Genomic DNA, 26,301 nt, shown 5'->3' on the forward strand with positions numbered 1-26,301 from the left:
TCTCTGTCAGCTACCTGTTCCCTAGAAGATGATGGCACTCCTGTTATCAAGTAAAAACACTTTGCCTCTGTTTCCCACCATAGTCATATCTGATCCCAACTGCCACTTACTTAGTTCTTAGAGGGCACCAGATTCTTACAACAGCCCTGTGAAGTAGGTATTATTACGATTATTATTCCAGTTTTACAACTTGCTCTAGATCACACCATGTTAAGGCAGTCAGATTTGCATATAGGTATGCCTGACTCCAGAACCTTAGATAAACCCAGATTTAAAAAGCATTTCCTGGACATTCAGCTTTGTTAAAAATCCAATGAGCAGCCAAGTTGCCACCTGCTGAACACTACAGCGCACACCTGCTCCTCCGTCTCTCCCATGAAACACTGTTGCCTCAGCAAAGCCCACAGAAAGCTCTCCACTGGCCCCCTTTCCCACCCCAGAGAACATTATCTTCTTCCACCTCCCTCCGGGGCACAGTCCCCTTGGCTGTGAACTCCTACACTCCCAGAAGAGGGTCACAGTCAGGCTAGGCTGCCCACATGCCTGGCATCTGGAAACTGGCTGGGGCGAAGGGCATGCCTGTGGTCCCTGTAGCTGGCACTCCAGTCCCTCCCCACCCCTTTCTATAAATAACCCACTGCTCACTGGCTGCCCAGCAGTTGCAGCAAGAGTTTCCATGAGGTCAGCTTCCCAGAGCGGCCTCCAGGCACCCAACACCCACACTTACCTCTCCTGGAGTCCTGTGGCCTGCTTGCCCCTGCAACAGGCTGTCCCGGGTGCCATGTCTCCGCCGGGCAGGGGGTGTCGGCACCTGCACAGAAGCCTGAGGTGGGGCCTTTCCTAAGCTCTGGGCCCCGCATTCTGGAGCTTGACTCAGAGAAGAAATGGGCTTGCTGTCAGTGGTGGCCTCTCCTTTGGGCTTTGGAGGGGCAAATCTCTTTCTGTTGAAAGGCCTAGTCGGCTGGGGGGTCAAGGAGTGTGTGGGCTGGCCAGGAGCGCCAGGCACCCCCTCGCTTCTAGCCCTGAGGGGTGCCTTCCCCTTGGGACTCTCTCCAGGCGCCCGGACACTCAGGGTCTGGGGGCCCTCTTCCCCCAGAGGCCTGACTGCCCGGGTGTTCTCCAGGTACATGTCCTTCAAGGAGAAATACAATTCCTGGCCTGGGCCTGGGCCAGGGGCCAGGGCCGGGGCAGGGGCCTTCTGGGCCTTGTCTGGAGTGCCCACAGCAGAGGCTGGCTTCCTGGTACTCTCTGTGCCAGAGGACCCAGACCCCCGTGCAGCCCTGCCTCTGGGCTGGGTCTGAACCTGCTCCACGCCCACGGGCCTCTGAGTCCCACAGGAGTCAGGCTCGTCTGAGCTGGGGATGCAGTTTTCTGAAGAACGGCGGCTTCGGGCTGCCTTCTCTAACTCTGGCTTCCGCAGGCCTTGCTTGGATTCCTCATCTTTCTTTTTCTTCTTGGCCCCACTCTCCTTTTTGAGGGCTCTCTGAGGCCCCAGCTCCATGGCGTCACAGATGTATGTCAGCAAGCCATGCTCTTCGTCCTCCCCATTCTCGGAGGCAGCCTCCCCGTTGGTGGTCACTTCTCCAGAAGCAAAACTGTTGATCAGGCCCAAACCTGAGTGCTGAGCAGGCTCAGTCTCTCCCTCCTGCCAAGCCGCCAGGGTCCCACCCTCAGGCTCCCTGGTAGGGACCGAGGGGCCCGGCGCTTCAGCCCCGCTCAATCGCCGCTTTCGCTGGAAGCGGTCGGGGCTGAGCTTGCGCAGCGTGTCGGCCTCCCCCGGCGCCGCCTTCTCGTGCTTCCAGCTCTGCTCGATCTCGCGCAGCTTTGCCGCAGCCTTGCGCTTCAACTTGGCGAACCAGCGCTGGTGGATCTTGTACTCGGTCATGGTGCCCACCTCCAGGACCCCTGAGCAGGACACAATGCCCTTGCTGTTCTGGGCAGAGGCCTGGTAGATGGCGGCATCTTCTTCTCGACACCTAGAGGTAGGAGCGGGAGGTGCCACCTCTCCCCTCCTGGGAGGTGAGAGCCCCCACACCCCCCAGCCAGAGCCGTTCAGAGCCGGGCATGCCTCCCCCTCCCTACGGCAAGCCCTGCCGTGTGCCACGCCCCATCTCACACGTCACAACATACAACACCCTCCATTACAGCTGAGGGAACTGAGGCTGGCAAAAAGGTGGCGGCTGACCAAGGCCATACTGTCCCAGGAGGGATTAGACTTGGGGCCCAGGAGAGCTCCCTTCAGAAGCAGGTGACCAACACAGCCCCTCGTGAAGTCATGGTGATACAGTTGCTTTTTTTGGCCGCTGACCTCATGGAAAATATTTCTGTAGGTCAGGACTTCTGCTGGCTGCACCAGCTCTTTGACTGTCAGGAATACTCCCACTCTGGCCTTAGGAGCTCCCAGACACTGGAAGGCAGATGTGGTTCACCAGGTGGTTCAACCACACAGCAGAATCCCGCCCTCCATCCCCAGAGAGTGCCTGGGCATCTCCATCCAGACTGCTCCATTTCTGAGGGCAGGACCCCAGCCAAAGGGCCCTCAGGAGGGCAGAGAGAGCAAAACAGGCCCTTCTCCCTCACCTGTACAGCTGCAGTGTGTGGCGGTTGCCCTGATGAGTGATCTCATATTTTGGCAAGCCACAGTAGCGGTCCAGCTCTGTATCATCCTTGTACCAGGTCACCTCTGGCTCTGGGTATCCTGAGAAAGAAGCAGGAGATTGGGTTGAGCAAGGCCAGTTCCAAAATAATGGGAAGAGGCCAGCCACGATGGCTCATGCCTGTAATCCCAGCACTTTGGGAGGCTGAGGCACGTAGATCACCTGAGGTCAGGAGTTTGAGACCAGCCTGGCCAACATGGTGAAACCCAGTCTCTACTAAAACTACAAAAAAATTACCCGGGCGTGGTGGTGGGCTCCTGTAATCCCAGCTGCTTGGGAGGCTGAGGCAGGAGAATCACTTGAACCCAGGAGGCGGAGGTTGCAGTGAGCCAAGATCTTGCCCCTGCACTCTAGCCTAGGCGACAGAGTGAGACTCCATCTCAATAATAATAATAATAATAATAATAATAATAATAATAATAATGGAAGGAGAGAACACGAGGCTGTGGCTTCCCAGACCACCTGAAGAGACTGGACAGGACCACCTGCCCCAGGCTTGCTGGAAGAACCGAGCCACTGTATGATAGCTCAGCTTATTTTTAGAAGCTAGTCCCTGTCAAAACTGAAAACAATTCCCCTTCAGCAATAGAAAGGAAAATATGGAGGAGAAACTTTCTAGCTTCCTAATGGGAAGGGAGACAAGGAGTTTCCAGAAATCCTTGGCTACTGGGAATAAGCTTCCTTCTATAGTGGCCCGTTCTACTTCCTCAACTGCAGTAAGGGCTCTATCCTCAGAGGTCTCCTCCCTCATGTCCCACCATAGTCATCTCTTCCAAGAGCCCTCCTCCTTTCATTTCAGGTTCCTGAGCTGTTAGGATTATTTGAAAACATGGCTAAAGCATCTATCTGTCCACCCATTCATTCATTTACCTATCATCCATCTGTCCACACATCTACACCTTCCTACCCACCCTGTCACTGTAGTGACACCGACTGAGGTGTCTGCCCAGCCCCTTCTCTGGGCACTTCCAGCCCACCCACAGGAGGAGCTCCCAGCTGTTACTGTCATGTATCCCTTACCTCTCTGGCCATAGTGGATTGGTCCAGTAACGGACACCAGATCAGCTAATCTAGCTAACTCTTTGACCAAGTATTTGGGAATTAGGACCTAGAGACAGTCTACCATTGTATCTGAAAAATTTAGCTTCAAAAGGGTAGAGCAGCCATGTTCTGCCACATGGACTGAGAAGCAAACACCACAGTGAGAGATGGAAAAAGGAAGTTGATGTTCAGGATTGAATAAGAAGTGGAAGACAGAGAGAGTTCCAAGATGCTTCCAAGTACGAGTTCCATTCCTTGCCTGGGCACAGCTGCCCTCCTCTTGTCAATTCCATAAGAAGCCCCTCTGGACTTACCAATGAATCCTGCTTCATTTCTTAAGCTGACTGATCTGCGTTACTTGCTCAATATGAGACTGCTAACATACGTTCACTCAAAGATATATATTAAGTACATATGACTGGCAAGTTAGGGTTATGAGGGCACAGAAGCACATAAGACACGGTCTCCGCTCTCCAGGAGCTTATTGTGAGATAGAAAAGGTGAGACATGGCATGCACCCGCACAAGGCAGCAATGCACTTAGCATCTGCACAGGCGCTCTGCCTTTCCTACTGCCTACGGATGCACCACGCTCCTAAGTAAAGCGGCCCCTCACTGGATCCCACCTGCTCGTGCCTAATCAAGGACATTTCTCCAGCAATTATTCCTGCTCGCTCCTGCATCATCAAACTTTTCCTCTCTGTTACATCTTTCTCATCAGCGTACAAGCCTGCTCTACTGTGTCCTTCCTTAAAAAGAACTTCCTTTGACCCCACAGCCTCCTCCAGCCCCTGCTCTCATTTCTCTGCTCTCTGCTTTACAGAAAAATTCTCTGAAAGAGCTGCCTGTACTCACTATCTTCATTTTCCTTCCTCAAATCAGACTTTATAGCCTCTCTTGCACCAGAATTGCTCTTGTCAAAGTCACCCATGACTTGTACATTGCCAAATCCAATTCCTATGCCCATCTGCCTAACCCATCAGCAGCACCAACCCCACTTCCTGAAACCTTTGCTTCACTTGCTTCTAGGACACTGCTCTTTCTGGCTGCTCCTCCTACTTCACTGGCCACTTTTCCTGAGCTCTTCATCAGTCCTCCCCTCCCACCTAGACCTGCCCCAAAGCTCAGGCCCCAGAACCATTTTCCATTCTCTATCCATACTCACAACCCAGGAGGTCCTAATTCTGTCCTGTGGCTTTCAAATATATGTATGCTCATGGACTCCCAAATTTCTATCTCCAGCCCAGTCTTCTACCCTGGTCGTTATTTCTGACTGCATATCTGGCATTTCCACTTGAAGGTCTAAGAGGTATCAAGCTTACCATGTCCCATCCAAGCTCCTTAGTCCGCCCTCCAAGCCAGTTCCCACAAATCTCAGTAAATAGCAACTTCATCCCTATATTTGGCTCAGGCCAAGACCTGGAGGCAATGCTGTATTCCTTTACTTGCCTCATCTCTACTCCATCAGGCAATCTTGCTGGCCTCCCTTAGAATATATCTAGAATCTGATCACTCCTTGCCATTCCCCACCAACAGCCTGGTCCACATTCCCATCATCTCACACCTCAATTTCTATAATAACCTTCTCACTGATCTCGCTGCTTGGCTCTATTCAGCCCATTCTCAGCAGAAAAGACAGAGTGATCCTTTTAAAATAATGTCAGATCATGGTGCCCCTTTGCTCAAAACACCCCAATTAGCTTCATTTCACGCAGCCCTCATGATCTGGGCCCTGTGGCCATGCTGGCCCCACCTCCCTCCACTCTCCCCCACCTTGCTGCACCTACCCATGTGGTCCTGCTGGCTTGCCTCACACACCAGAGGAGCACCATGCTTTGACTCCTGCAGGGCTCTGTTACTTCCCTAGAGAGGCCTTCCCTTCCACCCCGTGTAAAGCAGCAACGCTGTCTCCCAGGCACTTGCTATTCCTCTTACTATGTCTATTTTTCTTCATAGAACACATTGCTACCTGACATATTATACACTTAGGAGTGTGTTGGTTTACGTCCATCCTTTCCATGACAAATATCAGCTCCATGACAGCAGGGACTTATCTGTGTTATTCACTGCTGTGTCCCCAGTTCCTAGAATAGTCCCTGGTATGGAATCAACACTCATTAAATATTTATAGATGAATAAATGAAGCAATGAACTAAGTGCTTAGGGCTGCAGAGAAGGGAGCAATCACCTCTGGCTAGGGACTCAGGAAAGGCTTTTGTAGTGAGTGGCACTTGAACTCAACTTGGAGGGTGGGCAGAATTTCAGGAAAGATAGGTTCAGTCCCTCTGATCTCCCGTTTCCCGTCAGCTCTCACGTCACCTGCACTTCCCCTTCACAGCACTAATCACAATACTGTCATTGACTATTTCCTTGCCTATCTCTCCTGCTAGACTTAGGTCCCACGTGGGTAGAAACTGTATCTTGTTCACTGCTATGTCCCCACCACCTAAGACAGTGCCTGACACTGTGGTGTGGTAATTACTTAAAAGAAATCTGTGGGACGATAAGTAAGTGAGTAAGTAGGGTGAACACACAAGGTGGATGGGAAGGGCATGCCTGACAAGGGAACCCCAACATGACAGGGGGAGGGTGACAAGCAAAGGGCATGCTGGGGAACTGTGTACAGGAGCAGGGAGCAGGGGAGGCGAGGCTGCAGCAGCGTCGGCCAGGAACAAACTCTGGGCAGCCCTGGCTGTAAAGCGAGCCCCATGTTTCCACTGTGAGCTAAACCCCCTGGTTACATCACCGTGTGTGTGTGACCAGAGCCAGCACAGGTGTCCTCACCATCCTGTGAGATGATCTCATCCCTACAAGGGCCCAGCTCAGAGCCTCCCTGCCCCATGACCTGCCCAGCACAGCCTCAGTCTCCAGGGCATCTGAGTCCAGTCAAATGCTTGGGCAAGAGGGCAGGGGCGGGGCAAGGAGGGAGGAGCTGAATGGACCCCACAGCCCCAGGGCTGGGGCCTCAGCCTCCATGCCACCCTCCGGTGCTGCCTCTACACAGTGGGGGCCAACCCGACAGTTTAGGGCTTCATAGCCACAATGAGCTTTGGAAGCTAATTTATTTGGGAGAACACATTGCCTTGAGCCCTGAATAATGTGAACTATATCCTAAAATGCATAAAAGCAGGAGGGCTCCAGGTCCTTCACTCCCAGCTGTGCATTTGTGCATGTCCACAGGCAGGTGTGCACACACTTCCGGCCCTGGCCAGGACAGCCCACGGCGGCACTTGAGCCTGTGGCCTTCCCTTAGCCCCTTCACACCCTGTGACCTCTGTTTCACAGCCAGCAGACCTGACTCAAGAACCCGGCTTGGAAACTTGCAGCCTTGTCTCAACCATTCCCAGTTCACAGAAGCTCTGATTCAAAAGAATAATGAATGGAAATTTAAAGTTTTCAAAAAGCTTTCAAATACATAGAATTTCATTTGACCCTCAGAACACTCCTGTGCAAACGATTGCTAACATTAATGAAGACTTACTATGTGCCAGATACTAAGCTGAATACTTCTCATGTATTATCTCATCTAATCCTCACAAAAATCCTATGAGGAATGTACTCTGCTACTAATCTCCAATTTAAGGACAAGGAAATCCCAGCTCATGAAATTACAGCTCTTGTCCAAAGTTATCTAGCTAGCAAGTAGAGAGCCAGAATTCAAATCTCTCTCTTTTATAACACAGGCTGGTATTTTAATTCCTATTTTACACAAAAGGAAAATGAGGCTCAAAGAAGCTAAGTAACACCCAGGGTCACACAGCTGGCAAATGGCAAAGCCCTAGGTTTCCTTTTCCTTTCTCCAGTACTCTTTCCACTGGGGTTTCTGGGACCAATATATAAGTTTTTGCTTTCAACAGTCATTATATTAGACTTACTTCTCTAAAAAAAGTTTCTTCAGGAACATGGTCCTGTTTCAGAAGACTCAATCCCTTTGTGCAACCTGCCCACTGTTGATGCTTCCTCCTTCCAGCCCAATATGAACATGTGCACCCACATGCAAACACACACACACACACACACACACACACACACACAAAACATAGAATCTACAACAGAGCTGAGGAGAGTGGAGGAGGGAAGCCCCTGCACTGGAGACAGTAGGCTGCCTCAAGGAAGACAGTAGCACTCTGGCCAGAGGGGTCCCTGGGGGAGACAGGAGCTAGCGGAGGCCCACTATCTTCCCATAAGCCTACTGTGAGTTGGAAGAACCCCAGGGCCTTGCCTGTCTTCTCCGTGACCCCAAGGACTTCCATCACAGGTCAGCCAGCAGGAGCACTGGCGCAGATGACTCTCCCTCACCTGGACTAAGTTCTGACCACCAGGAAAGCATCACCTCTGCCTGACAGGGCCCTGGTGGGCTGACTCATCCTAGCCGTGTTTAGGAAATGCTATCAGCAGTGAGGAAGGAAGAGTGCACGTGTGGTCACTCTGGAGACAAGCCAAGAGCAGAAGAGCAGCCTCACACAGAGGCCAGTCTCAGCCAGAGATCCATCCACCTTCCACCTCTCCAGACTAGAGAGCTCCCGTGTCTAACCCTGACTCTAGTTTGCAGAACCTTCTGCATTGCCCCTCCTCTCCTTCCTTTCCCTCTCCTACAGCCTGCATTTTCTCCTTGCTAATTAGAAAAGGCTTGTTTGAGGTGTACTATGGTGATCATAGAGACCTCTTTCCTAATGTGCTACACAAAACTCAGGTAAGCTGAGATTCTGAATGTATGTGAGGATGAGTGGGGGCAGGAAAGGAGAAGATCAACAGTGGACTAAGGTATGGATATCAGAGATAGCCAGAGCCCCAGAAACCTTACAGACTCCATTGGTAGCATTGTAGGTCTCAGCACAGTTAAGTGCTATGATATACACAGTAGGTAGGTTGTATGATATATAACCATATATCATAAAATAAATGTCTGAGCAGCCCTGCCTAGGCATCATGAGATATGGCAGAAAAGCTTCCTCCTTTGGATTGGGCTTGAAACAGGGAACAGCTTACTTCCATGATGACACTGGGAGTATTTGATAAAATACCCCATGATTCTATAAGCCAGACTCATGTCTGACATCTCCACATTGCTCTTAAACTCCATGGCTACAAAGAACAGAATGGAAAAGGAGAGGAGGGAGAGCCATCCCTGACACCTGCATCTCTCAAGTGGTCCCAGGTCCCCACTGCAGCCGCCGTTACCAAGGTACCAAAGCTGCAGCTGAAATGAACAGGCAATATGGAAAGTGGAAAAGGTACTGGTTTTGTCATCAGCACAGTCAAGCTTCACTGTGGTCATCTGATGTACTGAGCATCTTTGTGCCAGCTCTGGAGAGGCATGATGTGTCAGGTGTATGCCCTGTCCTTGTAGATGTCACGATCTTGTTAGAGAGAGAGATGTGTAAACAGAAAAACTATGTGGTGGAGGATGGAGCAAGAGCTCTCCCGGAAACACTGGAGATGACCTCCCAGAGGGCAAGCCCCTTGAAAGATGAGAAGGAATTTGCCAGGCAGAAAAAGAGTAGGCTTCTAGGTAAAAAGGCAGAATGAACATGCCATCTATCTTCACACTCTCCCTCAAGCTCACTAAACTGCCCTGAAAAGACTTTTTAATCAACATATGTAAAAGCACAAAGATGAGGTGAACAGACAAGGAGAGTAATAGGAGCAACAAAATTTTGAAAGTTAGAAAGCAGATGGACAGGTGGAAACTGACTTAGCAGACTCAAGACAGCTCAACCCTAAGCTAGCAGTGGAGAAAACTGAGAACTATCCTTTCGACACCAGAAAATCCCCAAAGGGCCTAAGAATTGGCAATTTGGTACCTCTGGAACTGGGAGAAAGAGGAAGGAGGAAAGGTTAAAAGGTGCTTAAAAAATAAATCTCTGGAACCCTTCACCCATTCTATCTCACTGGATGACTGCTCCTTCCCCACCACAGCCAAAGGTGAAGTTTATTATTTGGAAATGTAAAAGTCTGCCCTGAGAGTAAGCCAGCATAACTGAGGGCATGACTATTCTATGAAAAATAGAAAAATGTAATAACCATATATCATAAAATAAATGTCTTATGCTGAGAGCCCACCCAACCCTCTGATCTATCTGCATAACTCCCAGAAAACCTTTCCCTAGGAAACCTAGCAAGTTCAAGAGGAAGGAACTAAAGAAACTTACCTGGCAGTTCCCAACAGTGGCTACCTAGGTCACCCTACAGTAAACAGCCAAGTTTTCAGGTCCCTCCTCCTTGCTCAGAACCTCTGATCAGCTTTTAAGTCTCCTACTCTTGCTCATTATCTGACAGCCAAAGATTTCTGGATATGGAAGGAAAGCCTGTAATCGAAGATTAATGACAAAATTAAATTAAACAGAGAAAAAGCAAGACAGAAGAAAAACTATGCAAGGAAAAGGAAACTTTTAGAAAACTATCATTAATAAGCATCTCAGAGAGCTAAGAAAAGATACTACATTCATGAAAAGTGCAGGATGCTACAGAAAATGACAAAAATTAAAACCCTTGGAAATTAAAATTCAGTAGAAGAGTTGAAAGATAAAACTGAGGAACTCTCCCAGAAAGTAGAGCAAAAGACAAATAGATGAAAGGGGAATAAAGGATAAGAAAATAAAAGTCCATGTCCAGGGGAACAGCTATCCAAACAGGAGTTCGTAAAGTAAGATGACAGAAAACAGGAAGATAAAATCCAATTTCCCAGAACTAAAGGCTCTCCGTTTCCAACTGAGAGCATCTAAGCATGTTCCAGAGTGAAGAGACCCATATCGAAATACATCATTATGAAATACCAGAACACTCTTACAAGCTTCCAGAGAGAAAAACTGTTGACATGCAAGGAATTAGGATCAAACTGTCTTCTCACTCTGAAAAGCAACATTGAAAGCAAAATGATAATGGAACAATGTCTAAAATTCTGAAGGAAAATTATTTTCAGCTTATAATTCTATACCCAGCCAAATTCCCAAGAAAAAGGAAAGTAGAAAAAAAGAGGCCGGGCACAGTGACTCATGCCTACTATAATCCCAGCACTTTGGGAGGCCAAGGTGGGAGGATTGCTTGAGCCTAGGAGTTTGAGACCAGCCTGTCAACATAGTAGGACTTAGTCTCTATCACACACACACACATACACACACACACACACAAAATAAGTTGGGTGTGGTGGCACACGCCTGTGGTCCCAGCTACTCAGGAGGCTGAGGCAGGAGGATCACCTGAGCTGGGGAGGCTGAGGCTGCAGTGATCTGTGATCATGCCACTGCACTCCAGCTTGGGTGACAGAGGAAACCTTGCCTCAAAAAACAAACCAACCAAACCAACAAACAAACAAAAACATTTTCAGACACAAGGAATCCAACATCTATTTCCCATGCACTCTTTCTAGAAAGCTACCAAAACAGGAATGTAAATCAAGAAAGAAAAAAATGTAGAATACAAAAAGCAGGAAAGTTACCACAGAAGAGAGGTAAAGCAAATCTAGAAGATGGTAACTGTACCAGATGCAGAGAGAAACGAAGGCACATTAGACCAGAGGGACTCAAGGGAGAGCAAGGTCCAGACCTTGCCATCACCATGCCCTCTGCTACTGCACCATCTTCAGGACCTGATGAAACCACTGGGGCAGTGTTCAATAAAGCAAAAAAATAAACCAAGAAAGGAAGACATGAGATCCAGGAAGCTGAATTAAACCCACAGAAAAGCAAAGGGAAGACCCAGGATAACAGCTGTGTATCAGGCCCTAAAAGGCTAGCAGTTCAGATAAAAGAAGAATGGAGAGCTCCAAGAGGAATATCTCCAAGGAAAGTAACTGCCAGATTACTGATGTCATTGACCTTGCAGAATATTGTATTAAGAGGCTATTAGGAGGTATAAGAAAAATTAGCAACAGATACAAAAAAAAGAAACAAATGAAAAACTATGGAAAGTACTAACCTTAGGAGAAACAAAAGAAAAAAATATAAGCATAGTATGCTACAATGTTCAGTTATGAATAATATTGCATAGGCATAATAAGGTAAACAGTAAATGTTGATTTAAGCAAAAATTATGATATAACTGAAGCAGGATAGTTTTAGAAAACTATCATTAATAAGAGTCAAGGAAGTAACCATGTCCTCAGGACACAGCAACCATCGGGACCATACAGTCAACACAATAAGCCCCAGCATGAGCATTCTAAAGTTCATTCAAGCAAAGCTATCTCCAGTAGGGAATTCCCATGTAGACAGCAGGAGCATTTTGATTTTACCTGTCCTCAAACTCACCCTTTGCTCATTGTAATAGAAAAAAACACACCCCTGGGTGGAGATTTAAGATGCAAGTCTCATTAGCATGGGTGTGGTGGCACGCGCCTGTGGTCCCAGATACTTATGATGTATAAACAAGCATGTACAGCTCCTAGAGGACCACCCAGAACATGCTTACGAGCAACACCTCTTCCTACCTCCTCGTGAATAATCATGTAAGACTTACAGAAAGGGAGTCGCCCTAGGTACCAGTCTTTGCTGTCTCATCCTCACGAGAAGCCCACGCTGAATCTTCTCTCTCTAAGGGTGTCCTGTCTATTCTGCACCTAACTTTTACAGTATTCTTTTTCCTTTGCAATAAATTGTTCTATCTCCTTTGCTATGTGTCTTTTGTTTAAATTTTTTTAAACTAAGAAGACAAGAACCAAAGTTCCACAACTGCTGTCAACATAATTATATGAAGAAGATAAGTTTAGGGAAACAGAAAATGATGGTATAAAAGAGCTAATTCCTTATCTACCATAACAGGAAGACAATAGAGAACATCTAAAACTGAAGAATTTCACATAGTACTTAGCATGATGGAAATGTATACATGCCAGAGGAAACAGCTAAAAGCTGAAAACAGTTGCTTCTGGGAAGACAAATTGAGAAGGGTGAACTGCTGTATTTTGAAATATGCCTTTTAGTATAATTTGAAGTCTTAATTATGTGCATATATTTATTTGACAAAGTAAAATTTAATTTTCTTTAAAAAGTATTAAGGACTTTCTAAATAGAGAAAATGAGATGTGCAAAAGCACGAAGCTGTGAAAGAACCGGGTTTTTCTAGGAAACTGAAAGTGCCACAGTAACACAGGAGACACAGGCGGGAAGCAGCATCAGATGCCGGAGAGCAAAAGCAGTGTCTCCCTCACTAGTGCTGCGGACTTGGGCAACGCATCAGCCTCTTTCAGCTTCCTCCTTGGTAAAATTTGACTAAAAATAGCACTTACTTCATAGGGATTTGTAAGAATGCAATGACAATGGAAACAGACAACTTGTGAAATTCACCATACGCCATACAAAGGTATGGGATGCATACCTATGTCCCTCGGAGCAGAGAGTGTTCTCAGTCTGCAGCTCAGAGGGTTGAGTAAGGGTGAGAACTGCCCAAGTGAGAAGCTGTTTACTGGCTGGGGTAATCAAGTCCCCCAGAATTCACAGCTGGAAACCACAAATGACCTTGACTTACAGAAACAACAGGCTCTCCAGAGGGAGCCTGGGCCTCGGATCTGATAGCTGCACAGCTGGGAGGGGTGGGTACCCATTCGTGGGTCCTGCAGGCCCTGAGGCTGGTCAGGTTGGAGTCTCTACTGGGTGGTCTGGGGGAGAGGCAATGTCTGGAACCACCCTCCCAGCACTCCCACCCATTATCTTCCCCTTCCAAGGAGTATTGCTCTGCTTCCTATTCTGCCAAATGGTTGCTTCAAATTCCACCACGAAGCTCAGTGAAATGCAAATAACAGTAGTCAGTTTCTAACTCTTATATGATACTTACTGTACATCAGGTACTACTCCAAACACTTTGCATGTATTAACTCATTCGATCTCAAATAACCCTATGAAGTGCATCCTATCATTATCCCCACTTTACAGATGAGGCAGCTGAGAGGTTATATAACGTGCTCAGTAACATCATTGGAAAGGGGATGAGCCAGGACTCCAAGCCAGGCAGTCTGCCTCCAGGGTCTGTAGTCAGAATCACCACATGCAATTCTCCTCTCAGGCTTGAGATTCCCAACCTTCAAATTACTCAACTATAACATGGGGATACTCAGGGAGATGGCCTCAAAGATCTCTTTCCATTGGAGTACTTCTTTTCTTTCAACAAATAAGGCCATTAGTCATGGATGTATCCCTGAGGGTCAGGAACCTTCACTGAGGACAGGTTCCGAAGAAGAGTAGGGTATATATGTGGCTCCAGAATGGGGGAAGCAAGGGGCACCAGCCTACACAGGGATGTTAAACTGGAGAGAAAGCTCAGAAAGTAAATGTCACCTCACATAGTTTTGTACACACAGCCCGCCACCCCACAATTCCTGTCCTCACAGCCTCCTTGGACCCTGCTCTGTGCAGAGGCCCTGGCATGGAGCATACAGACAGCCTCCTTACCTGTGACGATGCAGGTGAACCTGACGTCGCTGTCCTCGGACACAGACCGGGACTTGAGCGTGGTCTCAAATAGCGGCTGGGTCTCCTCTGTGAGCTGAGCAATGATGGAGCAGAAGGTGCTCCTAGGAAAGGCAAAGAGCGATTCAGAACTGGCCTTCCCCACAACAAACAGCACAGCCTGGCCTGTCCAAGGCAGCTTCCGTCTTACCATGCCTACCCATCTTCCTGTGGTCAGAGCTCCAGCACCCAGGCAAGTCTTTCTTCAAGGCAGCTTGTGCCTCTTGGCCAGGCTGGGGCCAGGTATCAAGGGGTTGAATGGAATCCTGACCCAGACCCATTACAATAAGCAAGCTACTGACCATGGGCCAGGCTCCTGAGCATGCCAGGCTACAAGCCCAGGTGTCCCATCCCATCATTGCTTGAGGGGTCTTACTTCACCCTGCACCTTTCATCTCCAGGGACACTGGTGCATGAGGAGACACATAGATAAGTAGGTCAAGCCTCAGAGATGGAGCCCCCAGCATAGCAGAGCCTCCATTCATGCCAAGAGGGGAAGGCCAGCCAACCTTCAGTGATTCGAGGTCCCAAGAGCACAGGAGCCTCTCCTAGAGCTTGGGCTCAGAAGAAAAGCTCCTACATTTGTGAGTGCAGACCCACAATGGGCAAGGAATAAGCTGGCCAAAAGGGGGACTCTAATTCATAAGGGTATCAGAAAGGAGAGACCCAGGCCAAATGGGGCTGAGAAGCAGCCTTGGAAAGCCAGCTGTGGCTCCCCTGCTCCATCCCTGGATACCACATGCTGAAGTGAAACATGGTTGGCTGCTCCGGGACCAACCAGCAGGAGTGCCAAACCACAAACAGATCCACCCCTGCAAAAGCCAGAACTTTTAGTTCCCTTCTCCAGTCCATCTCCCAGATTTCAGGGGCATCAGTAAGCACTGAGTCCAGTACAAACTCACCAACAATGCTCAGGGCTTACAGTCTTCTCCTTCCTGGGCCCAGGAAGCAAACCACCATGCCAAACCCTTTCAAGGGCCAGCAGAGACACAGTGCGTTCCTAGGTGTGAAGCACCACCACACAGGCAGGTTGTGTGGTGCACAAGCCGTGCCCGGCCCTCCCTCCCCAGGCACACATCTCATTGTGAGCAGCAGAGAGGACTGTGAGGGGGCAAAGGGAAGAGAAGCAGGAGAAACTGTAGTGAGAAAGACACATCATTCAAAGGTGCCTTTCCCTGTGCCTCAGAGGAAGGGATGGTCACCCAAGGGCAATGTTTGTCTGTCCATGGCCTCTCTGCCAGGGGCCAAGAGAGTCTGTGGAAGCAGAAGCAAGCAGGATCTAGAACCCTACACACTTTGTGGGGAGGGATTCCACATTCGATGTATCTTTTCTGTGAATATTATTCTAGACTTGAGTTTGAGGAGAAGGGTTGTACCCCAGAGAATATCTGGAATCAAGTAAGACTTCTGGACTGATGGGGTTCCTGCTATGGTTTCACCACAGGAATGTAGATACCTGGGCATTCATGGAGTTGACAAGGGCCCTCCCCCACAAAGATCACCCATAAAGGGGATCCCAATCTCACATACCTGAATATTTGAGCCGGGTCTGCAGTTAGACATGTTCTGTAACACTCCCTACAACCTTCCCTCGCCTACAACTCATCTGTGCAATAAGCTTCTTTTCCTTTTCTTCTTAAGCCACTCAGAAATAGAGGGTCCTCAGGGCCTAGGCTATCAACTCCCTGAACACTCAGGAAGTGCTAATATCTGAAAACGTTTCTTGCTGCTATCATACTAACAGCAATTTCTGATTTGGAGAAATATCAAATCTCAATCAACACTTTCCAGAAACCACCAGGCTAAACATAATCCTACTTCCATGATTCTGTAATTAATTCAAACCATCCCTAATTATGTCCTCCCTGCATAATTTGAATCCTATCTCATCCATGACCTTGAGCCTGGATCCAATATTCAGCTTAAGTTCCTAGGTATGAAGCCGCTTGGACAAGTCTAAGGAAATCATTTCAGCTACTGGATAAGTGAGACAACAGGGAAACTATGCTTTAAGAAAATTTGCAGAGACAAATGCTCATGCTAGATATTGAAAAACAGGCCAGGCGCGGTGGGTCACGCCTGTAATCCCAGCACTTTGGGAGGCTGAGGCTGGCAGATCACGAGGTCAAGAGATCGAGACCAGCCTGGCCAACATGGTGAAACCCCGTCTCTACCAAAAATACAAAAATTAGCTGGGCATAGTGGCAGGCGCCTGTAGTCCCAGCTACTCGGGAGGATGAGGCAGGAGAATCGCTTGAACCTGGGAGGCAGAGGTTGCAGTGAGCCGAGATCGCACCACTGCACTCCAGCCTGGTGACAGAGAGAGACTCTTCAAAAAAAAAAAAAGAAAGAAAAGAAAAGAAAAACAAGTAGTTATTTTATTTCACTATTCTTTTTGAATGGAAAAGAACATATCTTCTCAAACTTTCCACATTAGCTCCTAAGCTGTATTACAAAAAAATGTTTACATTAGAAAACAAGTAAGAGCTGAAAGGTGTGGCTAGATGAAAGCCTTCTCTTTCAGGGAAGTGGGTTTGGGGTACATTTGGAGGCACAGGGAGAGTCACTGTATATACTGTCATGTTCTGCTGAATGTCACACAGCTTCTCGTTGCCACAAGCTTTCTGTTCCCGTCCTCCAAACCACTCGAATGTGGGATGGACTCTGAGTGTGCTGCACCCTATCCCCTGGAAAGCCAGGAAGTCCACACATCTGGAAATGGTCTTGTCCAACCCTGACAAGTCCTTCCAACTCCATGACTTCACAAGGATATCACAGACTAATTATATGTCTCTAAAGAACACCAGAATCATTGGTTTTCATGATGTTCGGTGGAACCTAACCTTACCCTTAGGTAAGGTTTGGTTTGCCCAGGTCGTCTCCTTTCAACGCTTACCACACTCCACTTGGAATTAGTTGTGATATCCTCAGTTCCACCCATGAGCCACACAGAACAAAGTCTCCTCAGTGTTCATCCCCATCAAGGACCATGGACATAGTAGTTGCTAATCATGTCTGTAAACATTAGCTATTTGGAAACCAGTTAGCTATTCTGAAATCTTTTTCTGTGTGAAGAAACTGTAGCTAGCTCTCCCCAAATCTATCAGAGTCTGGGATGAGGCCCAAGTGGTGGGAAGTAGCCAGGAAATATTCCCATTTTGATTGTAACAGTCAGTTCAGCCAAGGGTAAAGAGCTGTCCTCAGTTCGGGAGGCAAGAAGACAGTCATTCAACCAGCAAACCTGGACCATGAGCCTGCCCAGACCTTGCCCTGACTCTGCAGCAGATTCAGAGAATAAGCTATGCAGGAATACACTAACGTGGTATTCTCTGATCTCACAGAGTTCACAGTCTTCAGGGATGGGGAGGAACCAAAGGAAAGGAAAATTCAGAGAAAGAGGAGGTGAAAGGAGAACTTAAATGACTGCAGAAAAAAAGTTTAAAAGGCAGTTGCCATGGTTAGAAGAAGATAGACAATAAGGTATCACACCTAGGTATGTGGTTACAAAAAACATGAAAACCTAGAATTGGGGCCAGGCACAGTGGCTACGCCTGTAATCCCAGCACTTTAGGAAGCCGAGGCAGGAGGATCCCTTGGAGCCGGGAGTTCAAGACCAGGGAACACAGTGAGACCCTGTCTCTACAAGAAAATTTTTAAAAATTAGCCAGGCATCATGGTGCATGCCTGTAGTCCCCACTACTCAGAAGGCTGAGGCAGGAGGATCCCTTGAGGCCAGGAGTTCAAGGCTACAGGGAGCCATTGCACTCCAGCCTGGGCAACATGACAGAGCAAGACCCTGTCTCTAAGAAATAAAAAACCTAGGATGGGGAAGAGGTGGGTCATGTGACATGACTCGTGGCTCTCTGTTCTGTTCCCATGGTGTCTCCTAGGGACACAGAGATGTCATTGCAGGCATCTCAGAGACCCCTGCCCATATTTCTATTCCTGAGATCCTGTGTCCATCTCAAATGGCCCATGCAAGCATCAACTCTGGCCCCCTGTGAGAGCCATGTTCACCTGAGTACCTTCTTGAATTCTCCCCACCCGCCCTCCAGCTCTCCCCTTACCCCATGCAGCCTGGTTAGTGCACGAGCAGTCACTCAGTGGCCCCTCAATGCCCAGACCCAAGGAAAAAGCAGTCAGAGAAATGTAGTGCAATATGCATTTACCTTCCAGAGCTGGGGTGAGACAACCGGTTGCTTGATAAGCTAAGCAAAAACAGCAAATGGAATCATTAGGCCAAAAAAGCAAGAAGGAAGTAGGCGAAATCAACAGTCGCAAACAATTAATCGGCCACCATCTGGGCCCAGAAGCCTTTCTATTAAAAGGGACCAGCTGTCTTAGTTGGCCTGCTCCATTTAGCAAGTGGCCTGACCACCGGACACCAATGTATCTGAAACCAAGAGCTCATTAAATGCAGCAGAGTCCAGGAAAATGGTTAGGCAGGAAGGAGGCCCCTTGGGGCTGTGCTTTGAGAAAGGTGTGTCCCAGGCATTTGGGTCACTGCCCGCAAGAGGGAGGCTTACAGCTGCCTGGCATGTTTCCCCACCCCACAGCACATCAGCCTGGGGGCAAGCTCCTGCTTCAATTCTTGGCCTTCGGGAGAAAAGAGCCCCATTCCTGGAAATCCCCTGAGAGGCTAGGAGAGACAGGTGGCTTGGAGAACACCCATCATTAATATGTTAAGTATGGTTAAAGAGGCCACGCAAGGCAAACCAGCTGGGAGAGTGAAAAAGAGAAAAACAAAGCAGTTAATTCAGCAGGAGCTGGGAGGCACCCAGCTCCATGGTCCACACAAGGCCCATTCTGCCTGAGGCCCCAATCATCCTTCCTGCCTGGGGCAGCTAGGAAAGGCCACTGCTTAGGGCACTAGGATGAGGACCCACACAGGACCGCCCCTTAGTGGAGTCTAGCCCACTTACTATGAGCCAAGTGTTCCCTCTCCCTCCTCCTTTCCTGATACAAAAATCTCCAGTGGGGACCTGGATCTCAGCTCCTTGAGAAATGTCAGAGGTCACCCCATCCACACTCCCTTCAGCTGTTCCTATCATGAGAAGAGTTCTCCCTTCCTTACCAGCAGCCCAGCCTGTTCAATGGTGCTCACGGTCTATGTCTCTAACCATAAGAAAGCTCTATGAGGATCCCATCTCTTTATAACCACAACACCAAACCCATCCTTTTCCCTAAAACCTGGCTTCACCCCTAACCCCGGGCTCCTGGGTTGGTAGATACCTCCAGCATTCTCCCAAACTCCTAAGCTCAAAACCTGCCATCTTGGAGTACTTCTTCTTCCCCAACCCCAAATCCAGTCCGTACAATTCTTGGCCCTTCTTTCTCCCTTTCTCTCTACTCTTGTTGTTGCACTACAATCTAGACCCTCATGGCTCCACATTTGATGACCACCTCAACCCCTTCTCCTTAACCCCTCATATAACCCACTTCTCTAACAAAATGCTGCAGTCCCCCAGTGTAGAGGACACTGAGTCTCCACTCCTTGACTGGGCGGGTAGGGCCCTCCCTGATCTACTCACACTCCCGCTACAACCAGATTCCCTCTACTTCCCAGTGCTCCGGCGCCACCACAGCCAGGCCTGTCCCTTATCGGCATAAACAGTCCTTCCTGACCCCTGAGCCTTCCCTTTTGTCCTCCCTGTTTGGAAAGTCCTTCTTCCCTTCTACTGCTCAACTAAATCCTGCCCATCCAGCCTTCAAACCTAGTTCTTGTAGCTTCTGTGGCTCCTAGTGCAGTGTTGCACAGACAATGGGTATTTAACTGCTGTTCTATAGAAGGGAGAGAGAGGGAAGGAAAAGAAAGAGGAGGAAAGTAGAGTGGGGGACCTGGGGGAGGGAGAGAGGGCAGGGGAGAGAAAGGCATTTTTCAAGCAGGAAGGGTGCTGCCCCCGAGAGGGAGCTGCTGCTCCAGAAAAGATGGAAAGGAGTGTGCTAGAGTGCAGCTGCCTCTGCTCAGAGCTTTAAAAATCCTCTGGAGGCCGTGAGGGCAGAACCTCCCATGGTTCCAAGGCACTGGCCAACTCCATCCTTTCCTGACCATAAATTTCATTTGTCCCTCTCCTTTAGGATTGGGAGATTTCTTCTTCTTTGGCTCTGGACTTCTTCCCTGGGAAGGAGAGGGGGAGAGTTAGTTTTCTAATTCAGAGAGGAAAATGACAAGTTCCACCTGCACGTGGGTCAAGAAGTGAGCTGGGACAGAGGACTCCTTCCCCAGCTCTGCTGCTCCTGGACCAACTGTCCTGCCCTCTCTAGGCCTCGCCCTTACATTGTTAGTCAGGTCAGGAGAAACCCTGGGCTAATGGAGGCACCTGGTCTTCAGAAGGTGGGAGACCTGCCTGTGCGCTGCTGGCTGGGCCACAGCTAGGCTCAGGGCTGTCACCCAGGCAGAGGAGCTCCCCATTTACTGCCTCTGAGGGGGAGCCGAATGAGAGGCATCAAATGTTGGGGCAGAAGAGCTTTAAAGAGTTCTTCATGCCACCTTCATCTCACAAAATGGGAATTCATACATAAGCAGAATAGAAGAAAAAAAAAAAAAAGGTTGGGGGTGGGGTTGGAATTCAGCACCCAGAAAGGAAAGGTCTCCTCATAAAGGAGTGAAGTTAGGACTGAGCACAGTGGCTCATGCCTGTAATCCCAATACTTTGTGGGGCTGAGGTAAGAGGATCGCTGGAGCCCAGGAGTTCAAGATCAACCTTGGTGATATAGCAAGACCCCATCTTTATAAAAAATAAATAATTAAAAACTAAACCGGGCGTGGTGGCTCACGCCTGTAATCCCAGCACTTTGGGAGGCCAAGGCAGGCAGATCACCTGAGGTCAGGAGTTCAAGACCAGCCTGGCCAACAGGGTGAAATCCCATTGCTACTAAAAATACAAAAATTAGCTGGGTGCAGTGGCAGGCGTCTGTAATCCCAGACTACTCGGGAGGTTGAGGCAGGAGGATCACTTGAACCTGGGAGGCGGAGGTTGCAGTGAACAGAGATCACGCCACCCCACTCCGGCCTGGGTGTCAGAGCAAGACTCCATCTCAAAAAAAACCACACTAAAATAATAAATACATAAAAGAGTGAAGTAGGCTATGGAAAACCAGAACTGACCACGGAAGCTGGGGGCCTCCATCCCTCCTGGCTTTCATCTATTCTGGGACATAAAAGGCCTTTGGACAGTCCTGGCCTGATACCTCAGGTTCCCTAAAAGCCCTGGACAGCCTGGCTGACCCGTGCTGAACAGCAGAGCTTGTTTCAAAGCTGTCTATAGAAATAGCATAGGTCCTGTGACTTCTCTGAGCCCACCTGGACCAGGGCCTCCAAGAATCCAGGGGGCAGGGGCTTCTGGAACTTCTGAGTGTCCCATAAAAGCTAATTAATCATAACTGCTTCTACCCAATTGTGGTCCCTTAACTTCTCTAGCCTACCCACATCTCACTGTCCTATAGTGGGGAGGTCCTAGATGCCGGGTGACCTAGGGGCTGGGCCTACAGTTTGGTGGGACTATCTGCATGTTGGACCTCTGACCCCAGTGGGCATTGGAAATATTCTTGCACCAACATGGACTGGAAACCCTTTCAGAGCTGTGGGACAGAGAGAGGTGCATAGGGAGATAGGTTCTGGGCCATCCACCAAGGCCTCTGGTGTCCATCAGCTCAGCTGTCCATCAGCTCCCAGGGGCAGCCCCTCCTGACAAGGTCCCATGAGAATGATGCCTGGAGAGCTCCATGTCACATCTGTGTGAAGGTAGACCCAGAAGATGTTGAAGCCAAGAGTGAGTGGGGACAGAACTTGCCTCTTAGTCAGGACTCTGGCATAGTCAGGGCTCAGCTGGGCTGGAGCCAATATAGCTGGCAAAATTCTCGAGGGACTGTCTTTCTCCCTATCTCTAAGGAGCTCTCCCCACCCCCACAGGCAGTGAGGCTGTTCTGAGGGACAGCAGACAGTACGGTGGCTCCCTCCAACACAGGTCAGGCCTTGCTAGAGAAGCAGGAACTGCCTCACCCCCTCCACTTCCCACTGCAGCCCCAGTCACATTCTCCCCACTTTGGCCAAAGGCTTTTCCAGAGGCCTGATAAATCTGGCTGTCCTTGTCTCTCAGAACCTCTGGGAGTCTGTGGCTAGCTGGCAGGAGCAGTAAAAAACTCTGCAGGGGCAAAACACAGCCCAAAGTCCAAAGCTTTCTCTCCCACTCCTCCTGCCCTGTCCCCTCCAGATACTTGATGAAAGAGACTCCTTTTAAGAACATTCCCATTTAGGTCCAAAGGGACTTAAGCCAGCCATTTCTATCCTACCTCTAGCTCTCAAGCTGGCACAAGCTTTGTGCTCATGAGGTGTACAATTAACATTTATCTATCATACAACTGCTCAGCCAGGCAGCAGCACTATGGCCACTCTCCAGCCCTTTTCCTAAAAGCCCAGATCCCCTGCCCTCCCCATTCTGCCTGGTTTTCAAGGCACTCTTTCCTCCCTTCCTTCACTGCTGCTGTCTCCAAGAAGGACCCTGGTTCCGCCTCTTCTGTTTGTTCCACTGGTATTGACAAAGGCCAAACACAGGAGGCAAAGCCCAGACAAGTCACTGTGACAAATGTGAGGCTCCCACAAGGGAGTCACCTTCTCTAAGGACTGGAATAAATGTCCAAATTTCATTCCGGTTTATCTGTAGAGCCAGGAGTAGGAAAAAGGGGTATTCTTTCCTGGCAGCTAGTGGCCTTGTTGAGTCTGACTCAGTCACTAACATCAGTCCTCAGCCCTGCCCCAGACATGTGACACCATTTGACCAGTTTTATGCAGAAACCGGTTCCGGTTACATTTGAACTTTTCCAACTCCAAGGTCAATAGGACTCAGCCAATTCACGAGGAAGTGCCCAGGACTTTTCCTGAATGTCCTTGATGCCTGTTATTATGCTGTTTTGGGAATGGAGAACAAGAGGTCTCTGGACAGCCTCTTGGAGGAATGGCTGTTTTCTGCATAACACACAAGTCAAGTCTCAGGCTATGAAACAACCACTATCTCAACACATTTCCCTTTGGAAAATAGACTCCAGAAGTGGAGGGAAACTGAGCTGCCCACAGGGGGCAGGAAGTGTCTGTCTCCATGGCAATGCGCGTGTCCACGTGTGCCTGTGTGCCTTTGATTGCCTGGATGCCTGTCTATTGTCTTTGTGTCTTTATATCTGTGGGTGGCCTAGCTGCTAAAACAAAGCTTCCACACCTCTTGAACTCTTGGAAGACCAGTGAAGGGCTCATCAGTTCCACACCTCCCTTGGCATTTCACTTCCCCAAACTGGACAGGGCACTTGGCTCCCTCAGAGCTGCAAGTCCTTAATTCCCAACATCTCCAGACAGTACCTCATCCCACCCCCTATCTCACCAGCCCCCACTCAGGTCCTACGGAGGACCCAAGTCCTGGGCCCAGTAGAGGAACCTTATTTACAAAGGTTTATTTCTTCCCGGAGAACCTCCCCACCCTGAGCTAAGCAGCCACTACTCGGGGCAGCCCCCCAGCACCCTCTCCCTGTCCCCACCAGTGCTCTCCCCCTCCCGTCCTGCCAGGGAGGAATTTCAGCCACTCTGGCTTTCCTTATCGCTAACTGTGGAATCCCAAGCCAGGGAGTAGCAGGGTAGGGGGCGGGGGAGATAAGGAAAGCCTTCAGACCCCATGAAATCACTCCAAAGTGGAGCCTTTGTCCTCTCTTGAGCCTCGCATTGCCAGAGGCCTGAGGCGTGTAGATCAGGAGGGGTCACAAGGGGCTATGAAAGCCATTCCAGTCCGGCCACGTCCCCAGGCCCTGGGCCTTGGGGCTGAGAGGGCTCGAGGGCGCAGGCCCAGCCCAGGCCTCCAGGGGCCAGGCCGCCCTCACAGGGACCGATCCCAGGGCCTCGCCGGCCCGACGCCACCCTTCCCCTTGGTGCCACTCACCTGGTCTCGGGCCGCACGCTGAGCAGGTAGCTCCGGCTGGCTGGGCTGGGGATCCACACGGGGCCGTCGTCCTCACCGTCGCCCCCCGCCCCCGACCTCCCGCCCGCGCCCCAGCCCCGGCTGGGGGCCCTCCGCGACCCCATGGCGCCACCCTCCCCGACCGCCGGCCCCGCACCCGCCGCTGCCTCGCCTGTCCTCCAGACCCCGGCCCTCGGGCACCTGCCCGCCGCCGCCGCTCCCGCCCGCGGCTGACGCGCTCCCCTATTTATAGCCGGTGGCCGGGCCGTCGTCACCTGCTGCTGTCCCTCCCCCGGCCCGGCCCGACCCGGGCAGCGCGGCTCGGAGACGCCGGGGGGCGCCGGTCCCCATGTGCCCGCCCCACAGCCGGCTCCGAGTCCGCTCCCTCGGCGGCCCTGGTGTCTGCAGTGGCGCCGCGTCGGGAGAGGCTCGGGAGGCCTCGGGAAGAAGGCGCAGCGGGTGTCCTGGTCACGGAGAGCAGGACAGGCCCCTTCGTGGAGCTCCCAGGACCCGGCTCCCGGCCGGCCTTCCTCCCCTGCTCATGTCCCGTGTGGCATATGAGGGGTCCACGAGGCCTGGCCGGGGCCAGGGGAGCCAGGTCAGCCGCTGGCCAGCTTGGGCTAGACCGCGGGAGACCAGGGAGCCAAAGAACCGGCCCTCTTCCTGGCACCAGCCCTGACTGACCCTCGCCTTGCCTCGCCAGTGGCTGTTGGCCCAGCACGTAGACAAGCCCAGCCACCTCCATTAGTGACCTGAGTCCCTGGGAGGCCAGAACCCCTTGGGATCTCTCTCTCCTGTCTCCCCCCACACCCCCAGTAACTAGCATAGATTAGGGGCTCAATTAACACTTCTAGAATAACTGAACCTCCTTCTTCACTCCTTCGGCCTCCATTTCTCAGCACCAGAGGGGGAAATGGGCTGAGTCCTGATGCCCAGGAAAATAATCAAATCATGCAACAATTTCCAATAACTAGTGCCAAGCACTGCCGAAACCTGGTCTAAATATTGGAAATGCCCAGACTTTTTTTTTTTTTTTTTGAGACATAGAGTCTCGCTCTGTCGCCCAGGCTGGAGTGCAGTGGCGCTATCTCGGCTCACTGCAAGCTCCGCCTCCCGGGTTCATGCCATTCTCCTGCCTCAGCCTCCGGGACTACAGGCGCCCGCCACCACGCCCGGCTAATTTTTTCTTTGTATTTTTTAGGAGAGACGGGGTTTCACCGTGTTAGCCAGGATGGTCTCGATCTCCTGACCTCGTGATCCGCCCACCTGGGCCTCCCAAAGTGCTGGGATTACAGGTCTGAGCCACCGCGCCCGGCCGGAAGTGCCCATAGACTTTTTATCCATCCTTCTTTCTCCTATTTTCCTGAGAGCATCCAAAAAGTACCTGAAGCTAAATGGCTGTAATTGTTAGAAAGTGGGAGCAAGGGAGTCCAACCCTTCTGTTTTCGAAGCTGCACCCATCCCTACTCCTTTTGGAAATGGCTTTCCCCTACTTCGTGTGGTTCCAATGGCAACTACCTTGTTCCCGCATGATCCCACTCCTGGCCTCAGTTGACCGCCATCAAACTCAAGCCAGGCTATTCATGGTACCCCATCTCTCTGACTATAGACCCTGGCTGTGCCAATAAAGTTCTTCTCCAAAACATTTTTAACTGGAATTGGGAAAGAAAACCAGACCCTCTGTGGTGGAAAACTGAGCTGTGAGGCCACAGCTGTCAGCAGCCATGTTTCCTGCTGTGTAGAGTAAGCCAGTTTACAGTGAGGAATAAGGAAGCTAGCACAGAGAGAAGCAGAGGCAAAGGACACACGGTCCTGATGGCTTTCAGCTGCTCTCATTCAGGTGTTCCTGGGGTCCAGCTTTGTCCCTGGCCTTCCTGCAGGTTGGCAGTTTAAACTCTCCTTGGAATCTGTGTACCAAAAAAGTTCTCCCTTTGCTCAAGCTATTTCCAATTTAGGCTTCTGTTGGTAGAAGTATCCTGACCAATACTAATGTGTTCTCTCCTAGTGATCCCAAATTCATCTCTTGATCACATGTCCCCATTCACTCTTGCTCTTGGCTCTCTGGAGGTGCACAGAATCTTCAGTCATCTACAGGGTAGTCTTTCAAATATTTGAAAACCCACTTGAAGTTTTGGTTCATCTGTTTAAATCATGTATGCTGGTTCAAGCAGCAGACAAAAAAGGGGGTGGGTGGGAAAGCATGTGAACACTCATGTGTCAGGTT

General features: G+C 50.0%; 1 protein-coding gene across 4 annotated transcripts in view; it reads right to left on the bottom strand.

Annotated features, from left to right (window-relative positions):
* The window catches only part of ALPK3 (alpha kinase 3), a 61,111-nt gene extending 36,564 nt beyond the window's left edge, over window positions 1-24,547 (bottom strand). For 2 of the 4 annotated variants that reach the window (XM_054531786.1, XM_054531784.2), the window contains exons 1-3: window positions 14,083-18,168; window positions 2,581-2,698; window positions 728-1,976 (exon numbers count right to left, since the gene is read on the bottom strand). In XM_054531786.1, the coding sequence (XP_054387761.1) occupies window positions 728-1,976; window positions 2,581-2,698; window positions 14,083-14,293 (1,578 nt within the window). In that variant the 5' untranslated portion in view covers window positions 14,294-18,168. Of the gene's footprint in view, window positions 1-727; window positions 1,977-2,580; window positions 2,699-14,082; window positions 18,169-18,308; window positions 18,348-24,059 lie in introns of those variants that run through there. The other 2 variants (XM_003780046.5, XM_054531785.2) reach the window with 2 other exon arrangements.
* Between the last annotated feature and the right edge of the window lie 1,754 nt (window positions 24,548-26,301).

This window comes from Pongo abelii, chromosome 16, assembly GCF_028885655.2.
Source record: "Pongo abelii isolate AG06213 chromosome 16, NHGRI_mPonAbe1-v2.0_pri, whole genome shotgun sequence".
Taxonomy (NCBI): domain Eukaryota; kingdom Metazoa; phylum Chordata; class Mammalia; order Primates; family Hominidae; genus Pongo; species Pongo abelii.